Below are 22,463 nucleotides of genomic sequence, written 5' to 3' on the forward strand. Positions count from 1 at the left end.
GAATGAAAGAATGTGGGTGAGAGAAATGTGCCCCCTTCTCGAGGCAATGGAGAAGAACTGTCTCTAATGACGAATCCCTGTCTTGCTGACGACATGTTGAAATTCACCTGACAAATACCCAACGACCGGGACAGAACACATTGACAGCCGGTGCGCCTGCTTTAAGCCTCCCCCACAAACAAAATGTGTCTTCCACAGGGTTGCACAATTCAACATGTCACAATTCAATACGTGCACGCACGACGCACGCACGCTCATACGCACGCACTCACGCACGCACGCACGCACGCACGCACGCACACACATACACACACGCACACACCCATGTTTGTAACTATACTTGTGAGGAGGAGCAACAGCGATTTTAATGAATGAATGCCATTTTAAATTGCCGATCTACAAGCCCACGTCTCAAGCTGTGGCGTGAGCTTGTAGATCATATGAATTAGGCACAACTCCTACACTAACCTCTAAACCTCTAAATGTATAGCCTAATTAAAATATTTATTTTTATTTTTAACATACAAAAATACGTCTATCTTGTGCGGATCGAGGGAAATTTGTCCTCACAATGTCTAGCTTTCAAAATTCTACTGTACTTGTGGGGACATTTGTTCCTCACGAGTATAGAAATAAAAGTACACACACACACACACACACACACACACACACACACACACACACACACAGCTTCATGCTAAAGCAAGCACGGATGAATGGGTGTACCAACTAAGCACAAAATATATGCTGAGTTTCCCCTGATGTAGTGCGATTGCAGCTAATTAATTTTACATTTGAAAGGTTCTCCATTACAGTACCAATGCGACCCCCCTGCACCATTGATTAAAACACATCAGCACCACACAGAGCGGCAAACTGCACCTTCTCTTGATAGACAAGCACAAACTATACGCTGTGGTTCACTGATATGCTTTTTTCCTGCAGGGCACAAGGTTAGTATACGCTGTGGTTCACTGATATGCTTTAATCCTGCAGGATTTCCATCAAAAACAGCCCCATCACAGCCTTGACCAATTACAGTATGTACTAGTAGTGACAAAGACACAGAGTCAGTCGGTGTGATCTTGCCACCATTGGTGTGTGAATGTGGGAAGTGAGGACGCTGGCGTTGACTGTTTGCCAAGTCATCTACAGTGACATAGGGTGTACAGGTGTATGACTCCAACTACAATGGTTTCAGCCTGATCATTGACTCCATCAAATTAAAGTTCAATGTTTCAAAAAGTTTTAAACATGGAAATAATGTATTCATGCAGTATAAATGTAGGGTTTAACTAGACCAACATTGAATCTCTCCTGTCCTCTGTACCTCCCTAAAATACAGCTAATGTACCATTACAGTTACTGGCAATGTGCATACGACATATAATAAAGTAATAAGAATATAAGAACACCATTATTGATCAACAGCAGCAATACAGTTTCTCACTGCTCCGCTTAAAATATTTTCTTCTAATCTAAAGAAAAACCTGAAAACAAGCGGAATAATCTATTTTGCGATATGTTAAAAGTATTTTGTGATATGTATATAATTGTCAATGATACATATCGATATTGTGCTAGTTCAATACATATACTGTACATCTGTACCCCATGCATTAATGTACAAGTTGCTCTTGGATGGGAAAATTTGCTTTTAATAGTGGTCTAAATGGAGATAGATCTGCTGACATGTGCACTGAAGCTGACAAGCTGCTCTGCATTAATAGAGATTTCCCTGGACAATTCATCCACTTCTCTCTTAGCCAGAAAGGCAATCTCACACTTTACATGTCTGTGAATATTAACCACTCACCACCAGTGGTGGAAGAAGAAATCAGATTTTTTTACTTGCAGTTGCAGTAAGTAAAAGTAGAAATACCACAATGTTTTACCTTAGTAACAAACAAAAGTATTGGCACCACAAAACTACCACGGACGTAGAATACACACATCGACAGGCTGGGTGCTGGGCTAAAGAAACTTCAGTAGATATTTGATGGAGCCCGTATACACTACAGGTACAAGAAAGACGTTCTTTATTGAGAATTCTGACTACCATAATAGCTTTTTCGAAAACAATCTCACAACACGTCGCAATGTGAGCTTGTACATCTGCTATTTTCAAATGGACAAAGTATAAAATAGGGCTTAAATGTTTTTGTTGTGTTTTCAAAAGTAGTCAAAAGTAGGAGTAGAAGTATAACATTAAACAATGCAATTGCGACTGTAGATCGCATTTGTGATATGTGATAGTGATACTTTATTATCAGTTCACACTGAAATTGGTCTTGCGACCCAGCAGCCAAGTATGCAGAACACATTTGACATAGCACAAAGAACAAACCAATATTAAATATCAGGAAGACATGAAGATAGGAGCAATGTCCACTGCCAAAATTACCCCATGGCTACTACAACTCCTGATTTAGCCTCAAAGTCGACTGGTGGACACCATATCTCAACAACCTATATTCTCCATACAACACATGGTTAGTATTAGAGGTGATATTCCTTGCTAACCTTAGGATGCTGTTATCATACGTGGTGGATGTATAAAGTTTCTGAAGTGGCTGTCCAACAATCAAATTTACTATGAAAAACTGCATTTCCGTTTATCACGTCACACCTCCATATATGGTCACGCCTCATGGCAGCCGGCAAAAACTAGAGTTCTCAACAGGCCCGAAACTTAAGGCCCGGCCCCTCATCAAACCCTGTAAACTCATAGACACTGCCCCTGCTGCCACCCTTAGATCTCCATATATGGAGCTGACCTGTTCTGTCATTCCATATGTTGATCTGACCTCATCAAACCCTGTACACTCAAGACACGCTCCATATATGGCCAGTACAGAATTCATTCCATTATGTTGATCTGACCACCATGCCAAAGCGCCAGCACTCGCCCAGCAGTCTGCCGTCACCCCGGCGGATGCTCACCCGCGAGGTCGCCCTCAGGGTAAGTAAGTAAGTAAGTAAGTAAAAGTACCTAAAAATTGTACTTGTTGTGATTTCTGTCTGTCTGTCTGTCTGTCTGTTTGTCTGTCTGTCTGACTGTCTGACTGCCTCTCTCTCTCTCTCTCTCTCTCTCTCTCTCTCTCTCTCTTTCGCACTCTCTCAAGGTGATTTTAACTGTGCCTATTTAAGGGTTGAATGTGGCCGCCACAACATCCTCAGTACTATATGCAGGGCCGCCTTGGGACATGGCTGTTTCAGCTGTTAACACAGGCAGATCCCATGCTGGTTAACAAGAGGTATTGTATGAAACTCAAATGGAAATAACTCCCCTTAAACATTGTAGCTCAACAGTAAAAGTTATTGCAGCTATAATAACCACATAACTTCTGTCTGTTTTATATGCCTATACATGGACCGGGCCGACCCATCATAAGAAACAGATGGGAAAACTAAATTCTTGACGCACAGTGAGCCCTTTGTTTGGACACTTTATTGGCGGCTGCAGCCGTCCCTGTGGCGAACGGATTAGGAAGCCTGTGAGATAACAAGAATACCGCTCACCACTCCCAGGTCGCCCGCTCGCGCAGCGTCCAGCAGAATACCGCTCACCACTCCCAGGTCGACCGCTCACGCAGCGTTACCGCTCACCACTCCCAGGTCACCCGCTCACGCAGCGTCCAGCTGCTTTCTAATTAAGTCAGCCCAAATTGACTGGACCGAGCGAACGACCTTCTAAGAACCCATTATCCCACAGAGCAGGACTTGAACATACTTGAACATACTGTTACAATTTAACAAGAACGTCAAAGTTAACAACAACGTCAAAGTTATCGCATTTATCTCATGATGACACTTCAAGGTAATTCATCTAATTATAAAACTTGTTTCCAATCAAGTTAATTAACTTTGGGACACTTTTAACCTGGCGTGGCTATTCTGGAGATATGCCATTATAAAAAATAACAATGCAGAAAACAACCCAGGTTAGGGTTACGAATTAGAAGTTAGGGTTGTTTCACAACTAGTGAACTCAATACCGCCCCATCTGGCGGAGTCAGGTTAGTATCCCTCCTATAGCATTTTCCCCATCTCTCCTAGCATACTATCCCCCCAGCAGCATTCTCAGAATTTTGCAAACCAGGCCAGTTTGTTGTATTTTGGACCTTTGGCCCGTGACTGGTGGGTGGCTTTGCATAGGAACATCTTGTATGTTTTCGCCTGCTCACAGATTTAGATGTGCCATCTGGCGCTGCATGGGACCCAGCGCTCCCAACGTTTTGGAGCAGCCATGTCACAGTGTCACAGTGTCAACATATGTGTCTGTCTGTTGGTCTGGCAAACGGGGCGCACATCACCGGGGTGGCATCTGCCACACCTCACGCCTCTTTTTGGGCTGTTTTCCACTACAAGAACTCAGCGTGCTGTCAGTGCCCTGCAGTGTACCGTATTTCACAGGTTCTGGATTTGTTTCCAAATCAGAGACTAATTTGGGCCCTGCTCAGGAGGTCTGATTTCTGGGAATTAGGTCTGATTTCTGGGAATTAGGTCTGATTTCTGGGAATTAGGTCTGATTTGTGGGATTCCCTAAGAAGAAGAAAAATCCCCCCCAAAAAGCTCAAATAGACAATGTAAATAGGAGCCACACAGTGGAACAGCCTGGAAACCAGTGTTAAACTGACATTTAAACAGAAGACTAAACAAAGGCTACTGGAAAAGGTTCCCCTATAAAGGGTCATCTTAGAGGGATGGGTAGGGATGTACTTGTTGTGTTGTGTATGTAATGTATATGTACTGTTATGCATTTGTGATGTATTTAAAAGTATTGTTCCGTTCAGTGTGAGAGGACCTCAGTGGAAATAAGTCTTTGGACTTTACTGTGTAATCCTTGAATCGCTGATTATAATGTTGTATTATGATTGCTTTTCTAAAAAAATCAAATCAAATCAAAAAATAAAAGAAATCATCTTTTTTTACTTTTGTTAGAAATCACAGAACTTCACATGTTCTGGAAAGTTCCAGTCTTGGTTACCACTACAGTTTATACCACTTTCAACCTGGAGTCATTATAGGCGAAAATGAAAAAAATGGATGTGAGGTGTGATGAGAGCTGACCCTCGACATCGCTTCGAGACATTCACTTTCACAGCCCTATCTCTCCCTCTCTCTTTCGCGCACGCACGCACGCACGCACGCACACATGCACACACACACACACACACACACACACACACACACACACACACACACACACACACACACACACACACACACACACACACACACACACACACACACACACAAACACACACACACACACACACACACACACACACACACACGTTTGTTACTATACTTGTTGGGACATAAACATTTTAGGACGCTAATTTTATGAATGTTATTTTTTACTTTTATTTTGCTATTTGTAACGTACTGTAGTTCATCTACTGTACAAGCTGATCAATGCGTCACACAACCATAAAACAACCATTTATTTTGTGAAGATCAGGAAAATATTGTCCTTGCGACTATTTCTTGAATACGCTTACTAATGGTCCTCACACACATAGTAATATAAGCGCACACACAAACACACTCGTCGAAGCTGAAATTCTCTCAGAGGGAGGACAAACAACGCTCTCTCCGACCTGCAAAAAAAAAGGGCGAGCAAACAAACAAAGAGGAGCATCTTGATGACTGGAGGGAGAGTGGGCGGGCGTGAAAACGCTGAACACAAACCCACGCCGCCTCGCTCCTTCCAGACAGGAAGATGGATGCTCTCAACTCTATTAATAACCTAACTCCACATACCATGGCACTGGCCAAACTGCTAACACTGCAGCTAGAACTGCCCCCCCGATGCTAGCGGAGAACATCCGCCTCCCTGCCGACCCTCAGGCAATGTCGCCCCCTTCTCTCTCTGCTCAGAGAGGAGATGCCCTGTCGTACGGTATGTGTGCTCACTGAAGAATAGCTGATCTACAGCAGTGGTTCCCAAACAGAGGGGTTTGGGGCCCGGCGGGAACCCATTTTGGGATCACGGTCCCATTTTCCGAGAGTATATCCCTTTTGTTTTTGTTTCCAACATTTAGTTTTTTCAATTATTATTTAAAAATACTTTCCAAAAAATACCATCCAAAATCAATCTATGGATAAATAAGAAATCAAAGAAATGTCATTTTAAGAGCAAGCTCACAAGTTGTAGATGTAAAAACGTTGGGTCGTGTGGGTGCTTCAAACCCTCCAACCTCTCCTACAGTACATTTAAAACGTTGGGTCGTGTGGGTGCTTCAAACCCTCCAACCTCTCCTACAGTACATTTAAAACGTTGGGTCGTGTGGGTGCTTCAAACCCTCCAACCTCTCCTACAGTACATTTAAAACGTTGGGTCGTGTGGGTGCTTCAAACCCTCCAACCTCTCCTACAGTACATTTAAAACGTTGGGTCGTGTGGGTGCTTCAAACCCTCCAACCTCTCCTACAGTACATTTAAAACGTTGGGTCGTGTGGGTGCTTCAAACCCTCCAACCTCTCCTACAGTACATTTAAAACGTTGGGTCGTGTGGGTGCTTCAAACCCTCCAACCTCTCCTACAGTACATTTAAAACGTTGGGTCGTGTGGGTGCTTCAAACCCTCCAACCTCTCCTACAGTACATTTACTCTACAGTGTACCAAGGTGCATCGTGTGCATTGTAATGGAAATACTCATGAGCCTCGCCCTGCCGTAGTGAGTACTGAACTATGGGGGGGGGGAAGGGGGGTGGGCGACCTCGCCCTGCCGTAGTGAGTACTGAACTATGTGGGGGGGAAGGGGGGTGGGCGATGGGGCGGAGGTCTCCTCGCCCTGCCGTAGTGAGTACTGAACTATGTGGGGGGGAAGGGGGGTGGGCGATGGGGCGGAGGTCTCATACTCTACTCGACACATTGAAAGTTCTCGTGACTGATCTGGAAGCATAAAAACTTGTCAGACCTGGAGATGAGATCCCCTTTAAAAAGTCCAAGGCTGCTTTAGCAGCAGCACCATCACTCCTTAGTCTCAATGAAGCGGCACCGTGTTGATAGAGAACCTACACTGTGACCGTGACATTCTCAATTTCCAGAGCAGACACACACTCGTCTGACACGCACGCAAACACGCTCTTTGCCAAACATCGCTGCCACATGTGCCTCGCTGTCCCCAGGGCACACTACGGCCCGTCTCCTCTGGGAGCCAATAAGCCTCCTAATGCCGAGCTTATATGCTCAGAAAATGGCAGACCTACAAGCTCACAACGCATTGTGAGATTGTAGGTCGGCTATTGTCGAGGTGCGACACCACGGTGCGTCAAAGTAGTAATCAGGCTTAATACAACCTGTGGGGGTAAAGGCAATCCACTCTCCCTGGGAGAGTTGGTGAAGCGGGCGACAGATTCCTCTCCCTGATATATTATCATTTTGATGGCTGTGGATTGAACTCACAGCGGCCCGTTTCTATTTCTCCCATTCCTCATTGCAGAGAGCATTAAAAAAGTGTAATTTCCCTAAAGGTGAGTTCATAGATTGCTGCTCTTTCTTGGCAAGCACACAGAACTCAGCCAGGTTTCATGCTAGCGTTCTGTAAAGCCAATGCAGACGTGAGGCTGCATGCAATGTTTGTGCGTTATTATGACATTCCATAATCACACAGTAGCGGTTCCAATAACCACCGTAGTTTACTGGGAATCGCTCATGCACACAGGGCGGTATAAACAACCACAGTGAAACATCACCAAGGGGCCAGTGGTTGAAAGTATCTAAGAGTACAGTACTTGATGATTTTGAGATACAGTTCTTTCATTTTTCAATAGGCCTTTCACTGTATCCCAGAATGACGGTTACTGTAGGCTATAACAGGCGTAAGGTGTAGCCTATAGCCTTCTAGTAGAAACTTGTACTGCAATATCGCTGTTGTATCTTGATTTTACCTTACCGGTAATTGGATATCGGCCAAAATGTCAATATTGTGCATCCCTAATTACCAGCAATGTTTTTGGAGACACATATTCACGTACGGTGCCAGTTCCTTCAAATTGACTTAAAGATGGAGATTTTTGTTTCTTTTTCTGTTTTGTATGTGTCTATGGAGTTACTCTTATGACCCCATGTGTGGTTATAATATTCAAATGTCTTCTGGTTTCTTCCTGAAAGCTGAAAGTCTTCGAGTCAAAATGCCCAATCGAATTACACCCCTCCCCTAACCCCACCCCCATTATCATACAAGCTGTGGGCACGGCTTCAGTTTAGTGGATGGTGCTAAGGTGAAACCAGGTATACTTAATGTGGACACATAAAAACATAATTTTACCACTTTCTGTACACGGCATTCCATCTTTAAGCCTTTTGACGGAGAAACTTGGAGGAGTTGAGCTGAGGCAGCATATTTCTTTTTACACTCAGTAGCCCTCCCTGTTACATACCAACATTCTTTTAAAAGTTTGCAATGATAGCCCAAATGCAAGGCTTGGTTAACTTAAATTGGGGTTATTAGCATACCAATTAATATGTAGTGGAGACAGATACAGCGTAACTGCGGCTCACGCTCACTGGCTTTAAATGGAATCTCATTAGAGCTAAAGGACAGAATGATGAGTTTTACAACGGGTGCTGGCAGGGTTTTTACAGGCAGACATTTTGTACTAATGACTGTGGTTAATGTGAAATAGTGACCTTTCGCATTAAACGCAGCCAGGATGAATGGAACCCACTGTTAAAATAACCTTCACTCCACTTGCTGATAAATCTATTGGCTAAAGAGTCTTCTTCAACTTGATCATCACCAGGGTGTTTAGGCAACCTAGCTAAGCGTTTGCCTGGAGACACAAAAGTATAGAGGTGTTTGTTAAAGCATCTGTTTGTCTCTAGTTGAAAATTCCAGATTAGAAAGAAGTACAGAAGGTAGCCACAGAGTGAATAATATCTTATCTTGTGTGTCCCTGGGTCCTTGGGTCCCTGGCTGGCTGGGTCTGTCTGAGCACGAAAATAGCTTTTGGTTGTTTTTCACAACTAAGTGTCTCTGTTGCGCAGCCTAACAGTACAGTACAGTACAGTACAGTACAGTACAGTACAGTACAGTACAGTACAGTACAGTACAGTACAGTACAGTACAGTACAGTACAGTACAGTACAGTACAGTACAGTACAGGAAACCCCTGGGGACCCCCACACGGTCGTTAACTCTGTCATTTGTGTGTCTGGAACTTCCGGGGACCCCCCCCCCCCCCCCCCCCCCCCGGGACCCCCACACGGAGTTGCACCACTCACTTCACAGGGGTGTGATTTTTTTTAAATAGCGATACTGTATATCGCCGATCCGAATAATATGTCTGATGGTCGGCGGTTACGGACAACTGGATACCCGAACTACTGGACGACGGGCACCGCACTCCCTCCAGTCCTTGCCGCTGCGCCCCGAATTGGAGGTCGGTCGGTCCAATTATGCATATGGTGGGATTTGTGGCTCTGGACAACTCTGACAAATATGTCAGTCCTTGTCCCTTTTATGTCCATATATGGAGATTGCTGATGTCACTGAATGCCCATATATGGGAAAGCCGCCTTTGAAAAGGACTTTTACTTATTTTACCTAAGCAAAACCACCGGTACAGGATTTTGTAGGATGAGGATGAACGAGGATGAACGAGGCTTGTTGTGTTGTCCGGGGTTTGGTCATGACAGCGTGCCGCGTGGCGTTGGCCACCGCTGACGGCGTGTCTGTGGAATCCATCTGTTCTGGCGAGCTGAGGGCACCAAATGGACTGAGGCCTGATTTGGTGTCAAACGGAGCACTTGGATGACAAGGCGGCTCGTCGTGTCTGCGTGAGCGTGTGTATATCAGGAGGTTAATGTACTGTAAGTATATACATTTAGCTGCATATGTGTGCGAGCAAAATGTTTAAGGAAGATACCGTAGTTTAACTGTGTGTGTGTGTGTGTGTGTGCGTGACTGTGTGCATGCATGCATTAGTGTATGCCTGCATCCGAACACGCGCGCGTGCTTATGTGCATATGGTGCGTACACGAGTGCATGCTTTTATAAATGTGCGTGTGTGCGTGTCTGTGTGTGTGTGTGTGTGTGTGTGTGTGTGTGTGTGTGTGTGTGTGTGTGTGTGTGTGTGTGTGTGTGCGCGTGTGCGTGCGCGTGTGCATGTGTACGTGTGCGCGTTGGATGCTGGTCTAAGGCTTATGGTGTTTGTGTCTATCCAACTGCGAGTTCACAGTCAGACCCACGTTTGAGTCACTACGGCTGGAAAGGATGGCTTGGATGGGCAAGTTTGAACAGGAAAAAATACAAACTGCTAATATTGTGACTAATCATAACATAAGGACATCTGTACAAATGACCGCATACACTGTCCATATGCTAGACCTGCACTCCATGACCTCATACATTATCCATATGCCAGACCAGCACTGCATGATGTATCCATGCTGAATGTGATAAACAAGCACTGTGTTTTGCCCTGTAGACTGCTATAATACTGGCTGATGCTATAACGACTGACCAATACTGTATATGGCTATGCAGACATACAGAATATCTTGTTAACTTGTTCTCATGTTATTTTTTTTTCTTCTCGACCACAAATGTTATTTAGTTAGCATGCTGTTTAGACGACGTTGCAAGGGGCCAGTGCTAGAAAGTATCTAAGAGTGCTGTACTTTGATTTTGAGGTACAGAAATTACATTTTTCAATATGACTCAGGAGAAAATATTTAACTTTTTTCTCCATCACAATTATTTGACAATTTTAGTTTCTAGTTGCTTTGCAGATTTAGATTGAATTTCTTTGGAAAAATAGACAGACCGGCGATTTTTGAAAGAATTTAACTTTTATGTAGATAGCATACTGAGACAGATGCTAGGTTCATTGTCTACTTGGTAGCCGGCGATAGTTTCAAATGTACAACATGTTGTTTAGACAGATACTTGGTTCATTGTTTACTTTTGTTTTAACTTTTTACTTTTTGTGAGGCACCACATTGTTCTCTCTAGACTCAATTTATATGATTATTTCCCTTGTTTATGCCCCGGATAAGAGTGTCTGCTAAATGCCAAAATTGCAGCGAACACTGAGGATGTCATATTATTCTGCCTGTATCCTTTTGAATTATGTGAAAACACATTTCTAAAACTGTACACGATTTATTCCAGTTTATTTTTGCCGACACACTGTGTGTTGCAGTGACCTTCAAAGTTACATGGACCATCGTGCTCCACAGGCACCCACACAGTAAAACCACCGGTAACTGTCTATCTATCTGCCAAAAAATCTAATGGAAGCTGTGTCTATTTTATGCGTTATAACTAAACGAATATTGTACTGAATATTAATATTGTACTGGCTCATAATCACAGGGGAACATATTTTGGTGCTACTGTATATAGCACCTGCACTGGGTTCTTTTACACAATATTATTTTTGCCGTAAATTCAGACAAACTAAGTGTTGCTGCCGTGACCTTCCAAGTTGCAGTTGCAGACAATGGTGATTCTCAGGCACACGTATACTGTAAGCAGTGAAAAAACATTTGTAACACTGAAAGTGTATACAAATGACCACTGTGGTTTAACTATGTGGCAAAGATTTAAATGTTTACAGCAATTCATCCCGATTTTTTTCCTGTCTGTTCAAATAACGTGGCACTCATTATAGATAATAATAAGTGCTTAATCAGAACTTGTAGAAGTTTTAGGGGCTGAGCAGAGTGTTTAGTGATTATGATGACATAGCACATGCTGTATTATTGGGGTGTGCAGCTGTGACAGCTAGAGGCTGTTACAGTAGCAATACCACAATGTTGAAATACTCTGCTGTACTTCAAAGATTTACTTGAATAAAAGAGGCATCAAAAAAGTAAATAGTGCAGAATGCCCAATTTCACACACCGATACATGCTAAGCTCTCAACGTGCCACGTTGTGACACATTGTGAGCTTGCAGATTGTCTATTCCTTTGAATACTGGTATCTGTATAAAGTATTAAATAGGGCAAAATTAATGACTGAGCAATTAATATAAGTATCCAGCTTTTGGTGTCTGTCCACAAACTTTGTCATACACAAACACCAAATTCCCATTGACAATGAATGGAGAATTTTACGTCATAGTGTTTGAGCAAATTGTGTCTATTTTACGCCATGATGATGTACGATGATAAGAGCGCCCCTCACTTCACACAGGTGTGATTTTATTCAATTAACAATCTGCAAAGTAACTCGTACTAAACTAAAGCCAAATAATTGTAGTGGAGCTGGAGTAGGATGATATCTGCCTCAAAGACGTAGAGGAGTAGGTGTATAAAGTATAGCAAACTAGACAAGTGGAAATACTCAGGCAGGCAAAGTAAAAGTAGCCTACGTCAAAATTGCACTTAAGTACAGTACTCGAGCAGCGCCGCTGGCTGTAATTGTCCCACAGAGACGGAGGGAGGACGGCAGGCGGATATTCAGATGGAAGTGATTAATTGATTGTAGTTAGCATATGGATGCTGGACAAGCCAGGGGGTGTCATCCGATGATAAATGGACATTATGTAGAACTGGGGTGACAGCGGGTCAAGGGCTTAGGGAGACACTTAATAGCTGATTGATGGTTATCGTGTATAATATGGGACGTTTGTGCATGCGTGTGCGTGCATGCACGTGTGTCTATGCTTAATTATGTTTGTGTCTACAAACTGTAGACACTTCTCTATACTGTACATGTCACATCTACATCCTATATGCAATGCAGTGAACTCCTAAAAAATATCATGTTATAGTTGGGTTTTTTTTGTCACCTCAGCAATCTCTAATACGACTTTGAACATGGCGTCCATTTTGGCATGTCATTGTAAGGTGAACATTCTCAAAACATAAAAAATAACAAATCTACAAACTCACAAGATCAGCTAGATCAGCTGTTATTGTGTGATTTTTCATGCAACTTAGTATAAGTGGTCGTTGGGTTGTTCTCTGATCTGATTGGATCTAGTCCTGTGTCTGGGGACATGTGTATTAATTGAACAGTGGAGAAAACCAGTGCTAACAAAGCCACACTCACTGCATTGAAAACCAATCCTGATACCGTTCCAATAACAAGGACCACGGCACGCTAAAGTCTTTCCATTGGTTCTGTGAAGCTGTTATCAGTGCTGTATACTGGTGAAATGACAGTATATGCTTTTTTTCTCAAAACTTCGGCACGTCATACTACGTAAGTATGTATAGGGAATATACATTATGGGTAGACTACATACAGTACAGTACAGTGAGTACACCACTGGCTGTTATCCTATCCTATAACAACTGCCCTAATGCGTGGGCGCCTGGTGGGTGGGAGGGTGGACCACTGCCCTAATGGGTGTGCGCCTGGTGGGTGGGAGGGTGGACCACTGCCCTAATGGGTGGGCACTAGGTGGGTGGGAGGGTGGACCACTGCCCTAATGGGTGGGCACTAGGTGGGTGGGAGGGTGGACCACTGCCCTAATGGGTGTGCGCCTGGTGGGTGGGAGGGTGGACCACTGCCCTAATGGGTGGGCACTAGGTGGGTGGGAGGGTGGACCACTGCCCTAATGGGTGGGCACTAGGTGGGTGGGAGGGTGGACCACTGCCCTAATGGGTGTGCGCCTGGTGGGTGGGAGGGTGGACCACTGCCCTAATGGGTGGGCACTAGGTGGGTGGGAGGGTGGACCACTGCCCTAATGGGTGGGCACTAGGTGGGTGGGAGGGTGGACCACTGCCCTAATGGGTGGGCGCCTGGTGGGTGGGAGGGTGGACCACTGCCCTAATGGGTGGGCACTAGGTGGTGGGAGGGTGGACCACTGCCCTAATGGGTGGGCACTAGGTGGGTGGGAGGGTGGACCACTGCCCTAATGGGTGGGCACTAGGTGGGTGGGAGGGTGGACCACTGCCCTAATGGGTGGGCACTAGGTGGGTGGGAGGGTGGACCACTGCCCTAATGGGTGGGCACTAGGTGGGTGGGAGGGTGGACCACTGCCCTAATGGGTGGGCGCCTGGTGGGTGGGAGGGTGGACCACTGCCCTAATGGGTGGGCACTAGGTGGGTGGGAGGGTGGACCACTGCCCTAATGGGTGGGCACTAGGTGGGTGGGAGGGTGGACCACTGCCCTAATGGGTGGGCACTAGGTGGGTGGGAGGGTGGACCACTGCCCTAATGGGTGGGCGCCTAGTGGGTGGGAGGGTGGACCACTGCCCTAATGGGTGGGCGCCTGGTGGGTGGGAGGGTGGACCACTGCCCTAATAGGTGGGCACTAGGTGGGTGGGAGGGTGGACCACTGCCCTAATGGGTGGGCGCCTGGTGGGTGGGAGGGTGGACCACTGCCCTAATGGGTGGGCACTAGGTGGGTGGGAGGGTGGACCACTTCCCTAATGGGTGGGCACTAGGTGGGTGGGAGGGTGGACCACTGCCCTAATGGGTGGGCACTAGGTGGGTGGGAGGGTGGACCACTGCCCTAATGGGTGGGCACTAGGTGGGTGGGAGGGTGGACCACTGCCCTAATGGGTGGGCGCCTAGTGGGTGGGAGGGTGGACCACTGCCCTAATGGGTGTGCGCCTGGTGGGTGGGAGGGTGGACCACTGCCCTAATAGGTGGGCACTAGGTGGGTGGGAGGGTGGACCACTGCCCTAATGGGTGGGCACTAGGTGGGTGGGAGGGTGGACCACTGCCCTAATGGGTGGGCACTAGGTGGGTGGGAGGGTGGACCACTGCCCTAATGGGTGGGCGCCTGGTGGGTGGGAGGGTGGACCACTGCCCTAATGGGTGGGCACTAGGTGGGTGGGAGGGTGGACCACTTCCCTAATGGGTGGGCACTAGGTGGTCGGAGGGTGGACCACTGCCCTAATGGGTGGGCGCCTAGTGGGTGGGAGGGTGGACCACTGCCCTAATGGGTGGGCACTAGGTGGGTGGGAGGGTGGACCACTGCCCTAATGGGTGTGCGCCTGGTGGGTGGGAGGGTGGACCACTGCCCTAATGGGTGGGCACTAGGTGGGTGGGAGGGTGGACTACTGCCCTAATGGGTGGGCACTAGGTGGGTGGGAGGGTGGACCACTGCCCTAATGGGTGGGCGCCTGGTGGGTGGGAGGGTGGACCACTTCCCTAATGGGTGGGCACTAGGTGGTGGGAGGGTGGACCACTGCCCTAATGGGTGGGCACTAGGTGGTGGGAGGGTGGACCACTGCCCTAATGGGTGGGCACTAGGTGGTGGGAGGGTGGACCACTGCCCTAATGGGTGGGCACTAGGTGGTGGGAGGGTGGACCACTGCCCTAATGGGTGGGCACTAGGTGGTGGGAGGGTGGACCACTGCCCTAATGGGTGGGCGCCTGGTGGTGGGAGGGTGGACCACTGCCCTAATGGGTGGGCACTAGGTGGGTGGGAGGGTGGACCACTGCCCTAATGGGTGGGCGCCTGGTGGGTGGGAGCCCCGACAAGGGCATGATGTCAGACGGCGTCAGCACTGACACAGCGAATCGAATATGGGCATATTGGTCAGGTCGGCAGTGGGATGTTATGGTAAGACTAGAACTACTGTATTCATTGCTCAACGGATATGCAGCGGTCCCGTCAAATGTGCATAATGGAGATGGACAGTATATGGAGTCAAATGCACAGATCGGTGGTGCGACATAAGTAAGCTTGTACATCTGATATTTTTAACATGTTTCAGAACTATTTTAGTTTGACTAGTGGGACTAGTGGGACTAGTTTGAGAACTATTCTACTGATGTTGACATAATGATGACTTGTTTCTGAAGCTGTAGTGCGGTGGGGCGAGAGTGGCTGGATGGTAACTGCAAGGTTGTCAGCTCGAACCCGGGCTCCCCCAGAGTTAGTGTCGAAGTGCCCTTGAGCAAGACACTGAGCCCCTAATTGCTCCTGATGTGCTGGTTGGTGCCCTGCAAAGGTTTACGCCGCCATCGGTGTGTGAATGTGTGTGTGTGAATGGGTGAATGAAAAGCACGTTTTTCGTTGGAACAGCGTGTCTATGTCTACGCATGCACTGTGGAACTGGGCAAATGTGATTGCGAATGCAGTGAGCACTTACTATGAGACCTAGCAGATCATGTCTGTCTGTCTGTGTGTCCGTGTGTCCGTGTCCCCCCCCTTTGTGCCCATATATGGAGCGGAGTGATTTGTTTGTGATTGATGCAACACACTCCATATTTGGACGTATAGCTGCTTTGGGGACTCCTTATATGGTTATGGCTAAGTTAAAAACGTAACTTAAAAATAACTTAACTTAAAAAAATAATAACGTAAAAATAAATCTTAAAAAAACCCAAATATGTACGAGCTGCGTTCGCTTCCCGCGTTTGCGCGTCTTACTGGTGTAGGTATATCACAGAGGAGCACTAAGTGTACAGTAAATATGAAAGTTGCAAACATCAAATGTATAGTGTATTGGATTTCCCATGCCATGCATTATATACGCAATGTGCATAGTAATATGTGCATAGTAATATGTGCATAGTGTGTGGAGGCAACTGCACAATGCTGTGCTAGAAGAAGGCACAGATAAGCAACATACTCCTTCCTTCTCTATTAGTGTGGCTGATTACAGTCACTTTCCAATCACTATGAGAGAAACACCCTGAATCAGTTGAATTAATTAAAATCCCAGTTGGCTGCATGCCATCACATCTTACACACAATCATGTATTGTTTCATGGGAGTTCACAGGTGCTCTAAGTCGAAGGAAGTCCTTGCACGTCAAAAAAGTGGGTTATTGATTTAACTGAGAGTAGAAAAAACTATTGAATTTAAACAAAAAAGGGGAAAAGAAAAGAAAGCAAACAAACAAATCAACAGGCCTAATGTTTTTCGGCAGTGTAAGTGCCGGGTTCAGAAGTTTGACACAGCAGCGGAAGTAAATCTGGTTGAAATGATTAAAACGCCTGACTAATGAAAAGGACCAACCCTGAGTCTACAAGAACAGCATGTTATGATTGTGTGCATCCATATGCAATCTACACGCTTCACCAAATGAGACAAGAGACACATCATATGTTGGCTGTCATTAGTCAAAATTGCACGTTGTCATTAGAATTTAGCTGACACAGGCACATCAGGAGCACAACAGCACATCCACGGGTTTGGCCCACGAAAGTTTGCAATCCCGGCACTGTCAGGATATTGTGTGAAACGAGGCGAATACACTTTCCCAACGAGGCGAATACACTTTTCCAACGAGGCGAATACACTTTCCCAACGAGGCGAATACACTTTCCCAACGAGGCGAATACACTTTCCCAACGAGGCGAATACACTTTTCCAATGCATATCTCTATTTACAAAGACTACATACAAAAACATTTCTACAAATAGAAAAAATCTGATCTACAAGCTCACAATAATTATGTTGCGACGAGCACTTGTAGATCAGTTATTGACACTATTTTTTAAATAGGGCTCAATTGCTGAATGAAAGATAAATACATCAGATCAAATACACCAGATAAATACACCAGATCAATACACAGATTTAAAGGGTGTGCTGTGACAGAGCACTTCATCTTTTCAACAATAAGTATTTGCTGATATATACTGTACATTAGTGTACAAGGAGCTACTGGTGATAAAATATGATTCAGTACACAACTCATGTTGAAGCCCATTTATACACAGCAATATACCTCTCTTCATATAATTCCTCACTAATGATCATGATAAAAAGCAAAAACAAATCTACTCAGTCTGTGTCTCATAATAGGAGGGCTGTGGGCAGTTCAGAAACCCGTACACCAGTGACATCATCGATGGGGAATCCAAGCTAATAGAAACTGCAGGCTTTCTATTCCTGAAAAGTTGCCATGCGAAAATGGTTTCTGAACCGGCCATAGCCCTCCTATGAGACACAGACCGAGTAGAACAAAATTGTGGTATTTTATCATGAACAATAGTGAGGACCAATTATATGAAGAAATGTTGAAAAGTGGTGAAGTGGTCCTTTAAATAATTATGTAAACAGATCCTGCTGTTCGTTCTCTGCCATGTGCACTTTTTCTGAATGGACCCTTATGGGTCCATTTGGATGTTTAACTTATTGTTAAACATCTGCGCTTAATTTACAAGAAGTCTACACAATTAGAGAAATGTAGAATAATTGTTATTTTGATCAACGTTTGCCTGTTAACTCTCCTAATCAATACAGCATGGAATTGTGGACACCATCAATGCCAAACTATTAAAATGTTGGGGTCTGAGAGGCTAAATGGTGGTCTGTGGCTCAAATGCAGAATAAATAATGGGCCTCGACATTAAACAGGTTGAAAACCGCTGTTGTAAATGCATGAGGTCCAGCGGCGGCTCACTCACCCCTCTCTGTTCTCCTCGTCGTCTGCGTTGGAGAGCAGCTGGGATCCGGCCAGGGACAGGTCCAACGCTGCCAGAGGAAGGTCTCTGTAGCCAAAGCTCACCAGCTGCACCGGCACTGACCTGGCATAGGCCTTCTCCTCCACCGGCTGAGAGATGATCTCCAGGTCCGATACCCCCACCTGCTCCACCCCTCTGGACGCACGCACGCACACACACACACACACACACACACACACACACACACACACACACACACACACACACACACACACACACACTTGAATAAATAGTTGAAGATGACAGTCACAATTAGTTTTTTGTTGTTAAATCTTCATCGTTCATCTTGTTATTATTAAAGTGCTAGACATTTGATCAATGACTTTGATCAATCATGTTCAATAGAATGCTGAATCTAGAATGCTGCTCAAGCGAGGTGTATATTCATGGAACAACTGGCTTACTTCATGGACTGATCGATCATATCAACAAATCAAGGCTTAATTTATAAAAGGCATAGTCCCTCGAGACAGACTGTTGCAAATTCAAAGGAAAGAGGGCGCTGTTTTTCCTTTGTTTTGCCAATGGGTTCCCAGATTGTAATCAGCAGAAAAGAGTGGGTCTACAACACACTTGCAGCATTGTGAGCTTCTGTGACGCCTCTCCCTCCCTTTGTCAGCTGAGTAGAACCCACCCCCCCTCCCTCCGTGCACACTCTCCCTTCAAACCATGCCAAGGAAGCTCGGGAACGGAGGGGGACAGAGGGGAGAAGATAAATAAATGAGACGATAGGAAGAGGGTGAGAGAGACAAAAAATTGCACCAACAGCAATAGAGCGAGGTAACGCCCAAACCACACCTATATGCATAATGTACTGTAATGGGTAGTGGAGGTGTTTTAAGGATATAGGTGGTGGCACAAGATAGCATTTTTTCTGGGGGAACACCTAGCTCTTACACAATACTAGTCTAAATCCCAAAATGAAGGACATAGGGCTCCTGGCGCGAGATGGAGCCCCAAATCTCTTCCCAAAAATAGAATAGCCCAGTTATATAGCAGCAAGCTGCTCAGTGTCCGGCTGATCCCTGGGAACTCCAGGGCCGACAGAAGGTTGGAGTGGCCAGAAACAGACCCCAACTGTCCTCTCCTCCAGATTGTATCCTTTATGTCTCCTTTGCAGAAGTTTTTATTTTTATACCTGTACATGTTTTCCTTTTCTTTCAGAGGGATGAGAGCTAGAAGCAGAAAACAAGCAGCATCTTGATAAGACAAGACATGAATTTCTGCAGAATTCTGCAGAATAGCAAAATAAGGGCGATTACTGTTTCTAATGCTAGCTGTCAGATCAGCCATCAAAGTGACAAGTTGTTGTTCACCTACTTCAATTAAGTAAATGGCAGCAGTTTCGTTGCATTACATCTCAGACAGTGACTTGCACCACAGATGTTGAGCTCTGACACGTTCATAGGCATTGTTTTTGAAGCAAGGCTCATTTAGTGAAAGTTGTGGCAGGGCACTGCATTGACAGTTGGCAATACCAGATTTCCCTGTGAACAGCAAGACTAAAGGCCTGCCCACAGAATGATATATAGAGATAACTAGAAGGAAAATAATGTGAGCATCCACACTGATGAACGATACGTTTCTGTAAACAACGTGAGTTTGATATATATTTTTTAAATATATATTTTGGGGCTTTTTCTGCCTTTATTTGATAGTACACTGTACAGTTACTGTACAGTGTACTATCAAATCGGAATCGGATCGGAAACGAAAAAAGTGTATCGGGACATCCCTAGTACAGTATGGTGACAGGAAATAGGGAGAGAGATGGACACACACACACTGCAAAGGTCATCGGGAATGGGAGTCGAACCCGCAACACGCCGCCAGGCTGGCTTATAGAGCCTAGGTGCCCGGACCGCTACACTAGCCGCCAGGCTGGCTTATAGAGCCTAGGTGCCCGGACCGCTACACTAGCCGCCCGGGGCATCGGCATCGGCCCTTATTTGTCATATGGGGTCATATCGGTATCAGTGAATATATGCCAGTCTAACCACCGATCCCACACAGGGGTAAGAGGTTGACACTATGGCAGGTAAATAAAATGTTGGGGCATGTGGAGTTGTTTTCGAGTTGCCCAAACTGCAAGTGCACATAAGAGTGAGGAGTCTGCTATGAACACAACACGAGGTATACAGCTAGATAACTATAAACACAACACGAGATCAGAACACTGGTATCGGATTTCTGTATCGGCTAACACAGAAATTGTGGTATCGGGATCGGATCGGGAACGAAAAAAGTCGGGACATCCCTAATTATAATTATATAATGCAATGTTCTGCGAGTGAGTCATCATTCATTCATAGAATTATAATGCTAACTATAGTTATTTTTGGAAATTATAACATGCCCAAAATAAGGTTTGATGAAATCGATAAAAGAAAATCGGTTAACTTCATTGCACACATTATCCAAAATGTCTTGCTCAAGATAACTTAGAGATGTATTTCCCACAGTGTGGCTATTCCTCGTCCATCATCTTCATCATGAAGATAAACAAACACCATGGTGACCTTCACCTACAGTATCAGAGGAGACGGACGTCCTGTCTGAAACATCAGAACCACATTGTCTCTCTCTCTTTCTCTCTTACTCTCGCTTTCTCTATCTGTGTCTGTCTGAAATGATTTTTTCTACTATCTCTCTCTCTCTCTCTCTCTCTCTCTCTCTCTCTCTAGCTTGTCTGTCTGTCTGTCTGTCTGTCTGTCTGTCTGTCTGTCTGTCTGTCTGTATCTGTTTGCCTCTCTAGGTCTCACACGCCACCGTTTCCATCAAAAAATAGGAATTAAAAAAATTCCAAAAAGGTAGCACATCCAAAAATTAAACAAACGGCAGACAAAGTCTTTATTGGCACACACGTTATGCGTTTCGGCTATGCAGCCTTCGGTGGCTGCATAGCCGAAACACGTAAGCGTTCCTTTTTGGTGTGTGCCAATAAAGAAATGGAAATGTGATTACTTTGTCTGCCGTTTGTTACATTTTTGGATGTGCTACCCTTTTGGAATTTTTAAAATTCCTATTTTTTGATGTATACTGGATTTGGGTTTGGCACTCCACTGAAAACCATTGCTGATGCGCAACCTCTTTTTCTCTTTTACGCCACCGTATCCATCAGTGAAAACACCTCATTACAAAGTACAGAGATACTGTAGGTCCAATGCCAAAGTTCCTCTGATGCCACCAGGAGTGACAGAGCAGTTGGAGGTCATCATCATTCATCAGAGTACAAGTGCTTGCATGCTTGATGCATGCATGTTTATCGAGAGAGGCACCTAGAGATCTTCCGATCTGTATTTTAACACACTGTAACCTTAACACAAGGACTTTGGAGCAGAAGTCACACAAAAACTCACAGTGGTAGAAGTACACAGATTAAAAGCAATACCACAATGTTTAGTCAGCTGTTATGGCTGTATAGTATAGTGCCCATGACAAAGTACAGAGATATATAGAAGTGAATAGTGGAATAACGTAATAAATAAATCGTGCACTTGGTTAATATTGCCATTAGATAATGGTGAGGAATTCATGATGAGTTCATCATTATTAATTAATTGTAAATCAAACGATATTTCCGTGTATGAATTTGCCCCTTCCAGAAAAGTGTTATCAGAAAAAACCTGACCTGCAAAGAAAAAAGTGGTGTGTGTGCGATGGAGCCATCTCTCTCTGGGAATAGTTTTCTCATTCAGCTCACTGCCAACGAAGATGAACCAAAGATGAGGAATTATGTCAGGAGCTGCACTATCTCTGTGCCGTTGACTGACATCTCTGTAGAGCTGACCTTTAGACTGAATTCAACTCCGCTTCAGCACCCAATAAAATCCTGTCTGAGTGAGCATTCTGTTTAACCACAGTGCTCAAACCACTTAAACCCTCTATATTCTCAGTAAAACAGGTCCACCTGAGTAACAACTGTAACTCGGTCTGCTGTTGTTTCCTGCTAAACCAAATCTCTTTGCTAGAAATAGCAGATCTAAAAGCTCACAGCATGTTGTGAGCTTGTAGATTTCTGATATTTTGGACGAATGTTCTCCCCAGAATAGGGGGAGGGGTTTAACCGCTGGCTTCCCTGTAGACAGCTCTGTGTTTGAGATGAGACTAAAAAGGTC

At 45.2% G+C, this 22,463-nt stretch overlaps 1 protein-coding gene across 1 annotated transcript in view; it reads right to left on the reverse strand.

The window, feature by feature from the left end:
* LOC308320297 (transmembrane protein 266-like) overlaps window positions 1-19,491 on the reverse strand; it is a gene marked incomplete at both ends in the record, with an annotated part of 99,021 nt that extends 79,530 nt beyond the window's left edge. Inside the window, 2 exons of the mRNA XM_080770610.1 lie at window positions 18,289-18,480; window positions 19,484-19,491. Coding sequence (XP_080626736.1) covers window positions 18,289-18,480; window positions 19,484-19,491 — 200 coding nt within the window. The remainder of the gene's footprint in view (window positions 1-18,288; window positions 18,481-19,483) is intronic.
* Window positions 19,492-22,463: the final 2,972 nt, after the last annotated feature.

This window comes from Protomyctophum bolini, assembly GCF_963924005.1.
Source record: "Protomyctophum bolini genome assembly, chromosome: 1".
Taxonomy (NCBI): Eukaryota; Metazoa; Chordata; class Actinopteri; order Myctophiformes; family Myctophidae; genus Protomyctophum; species Protomyctophum bolini.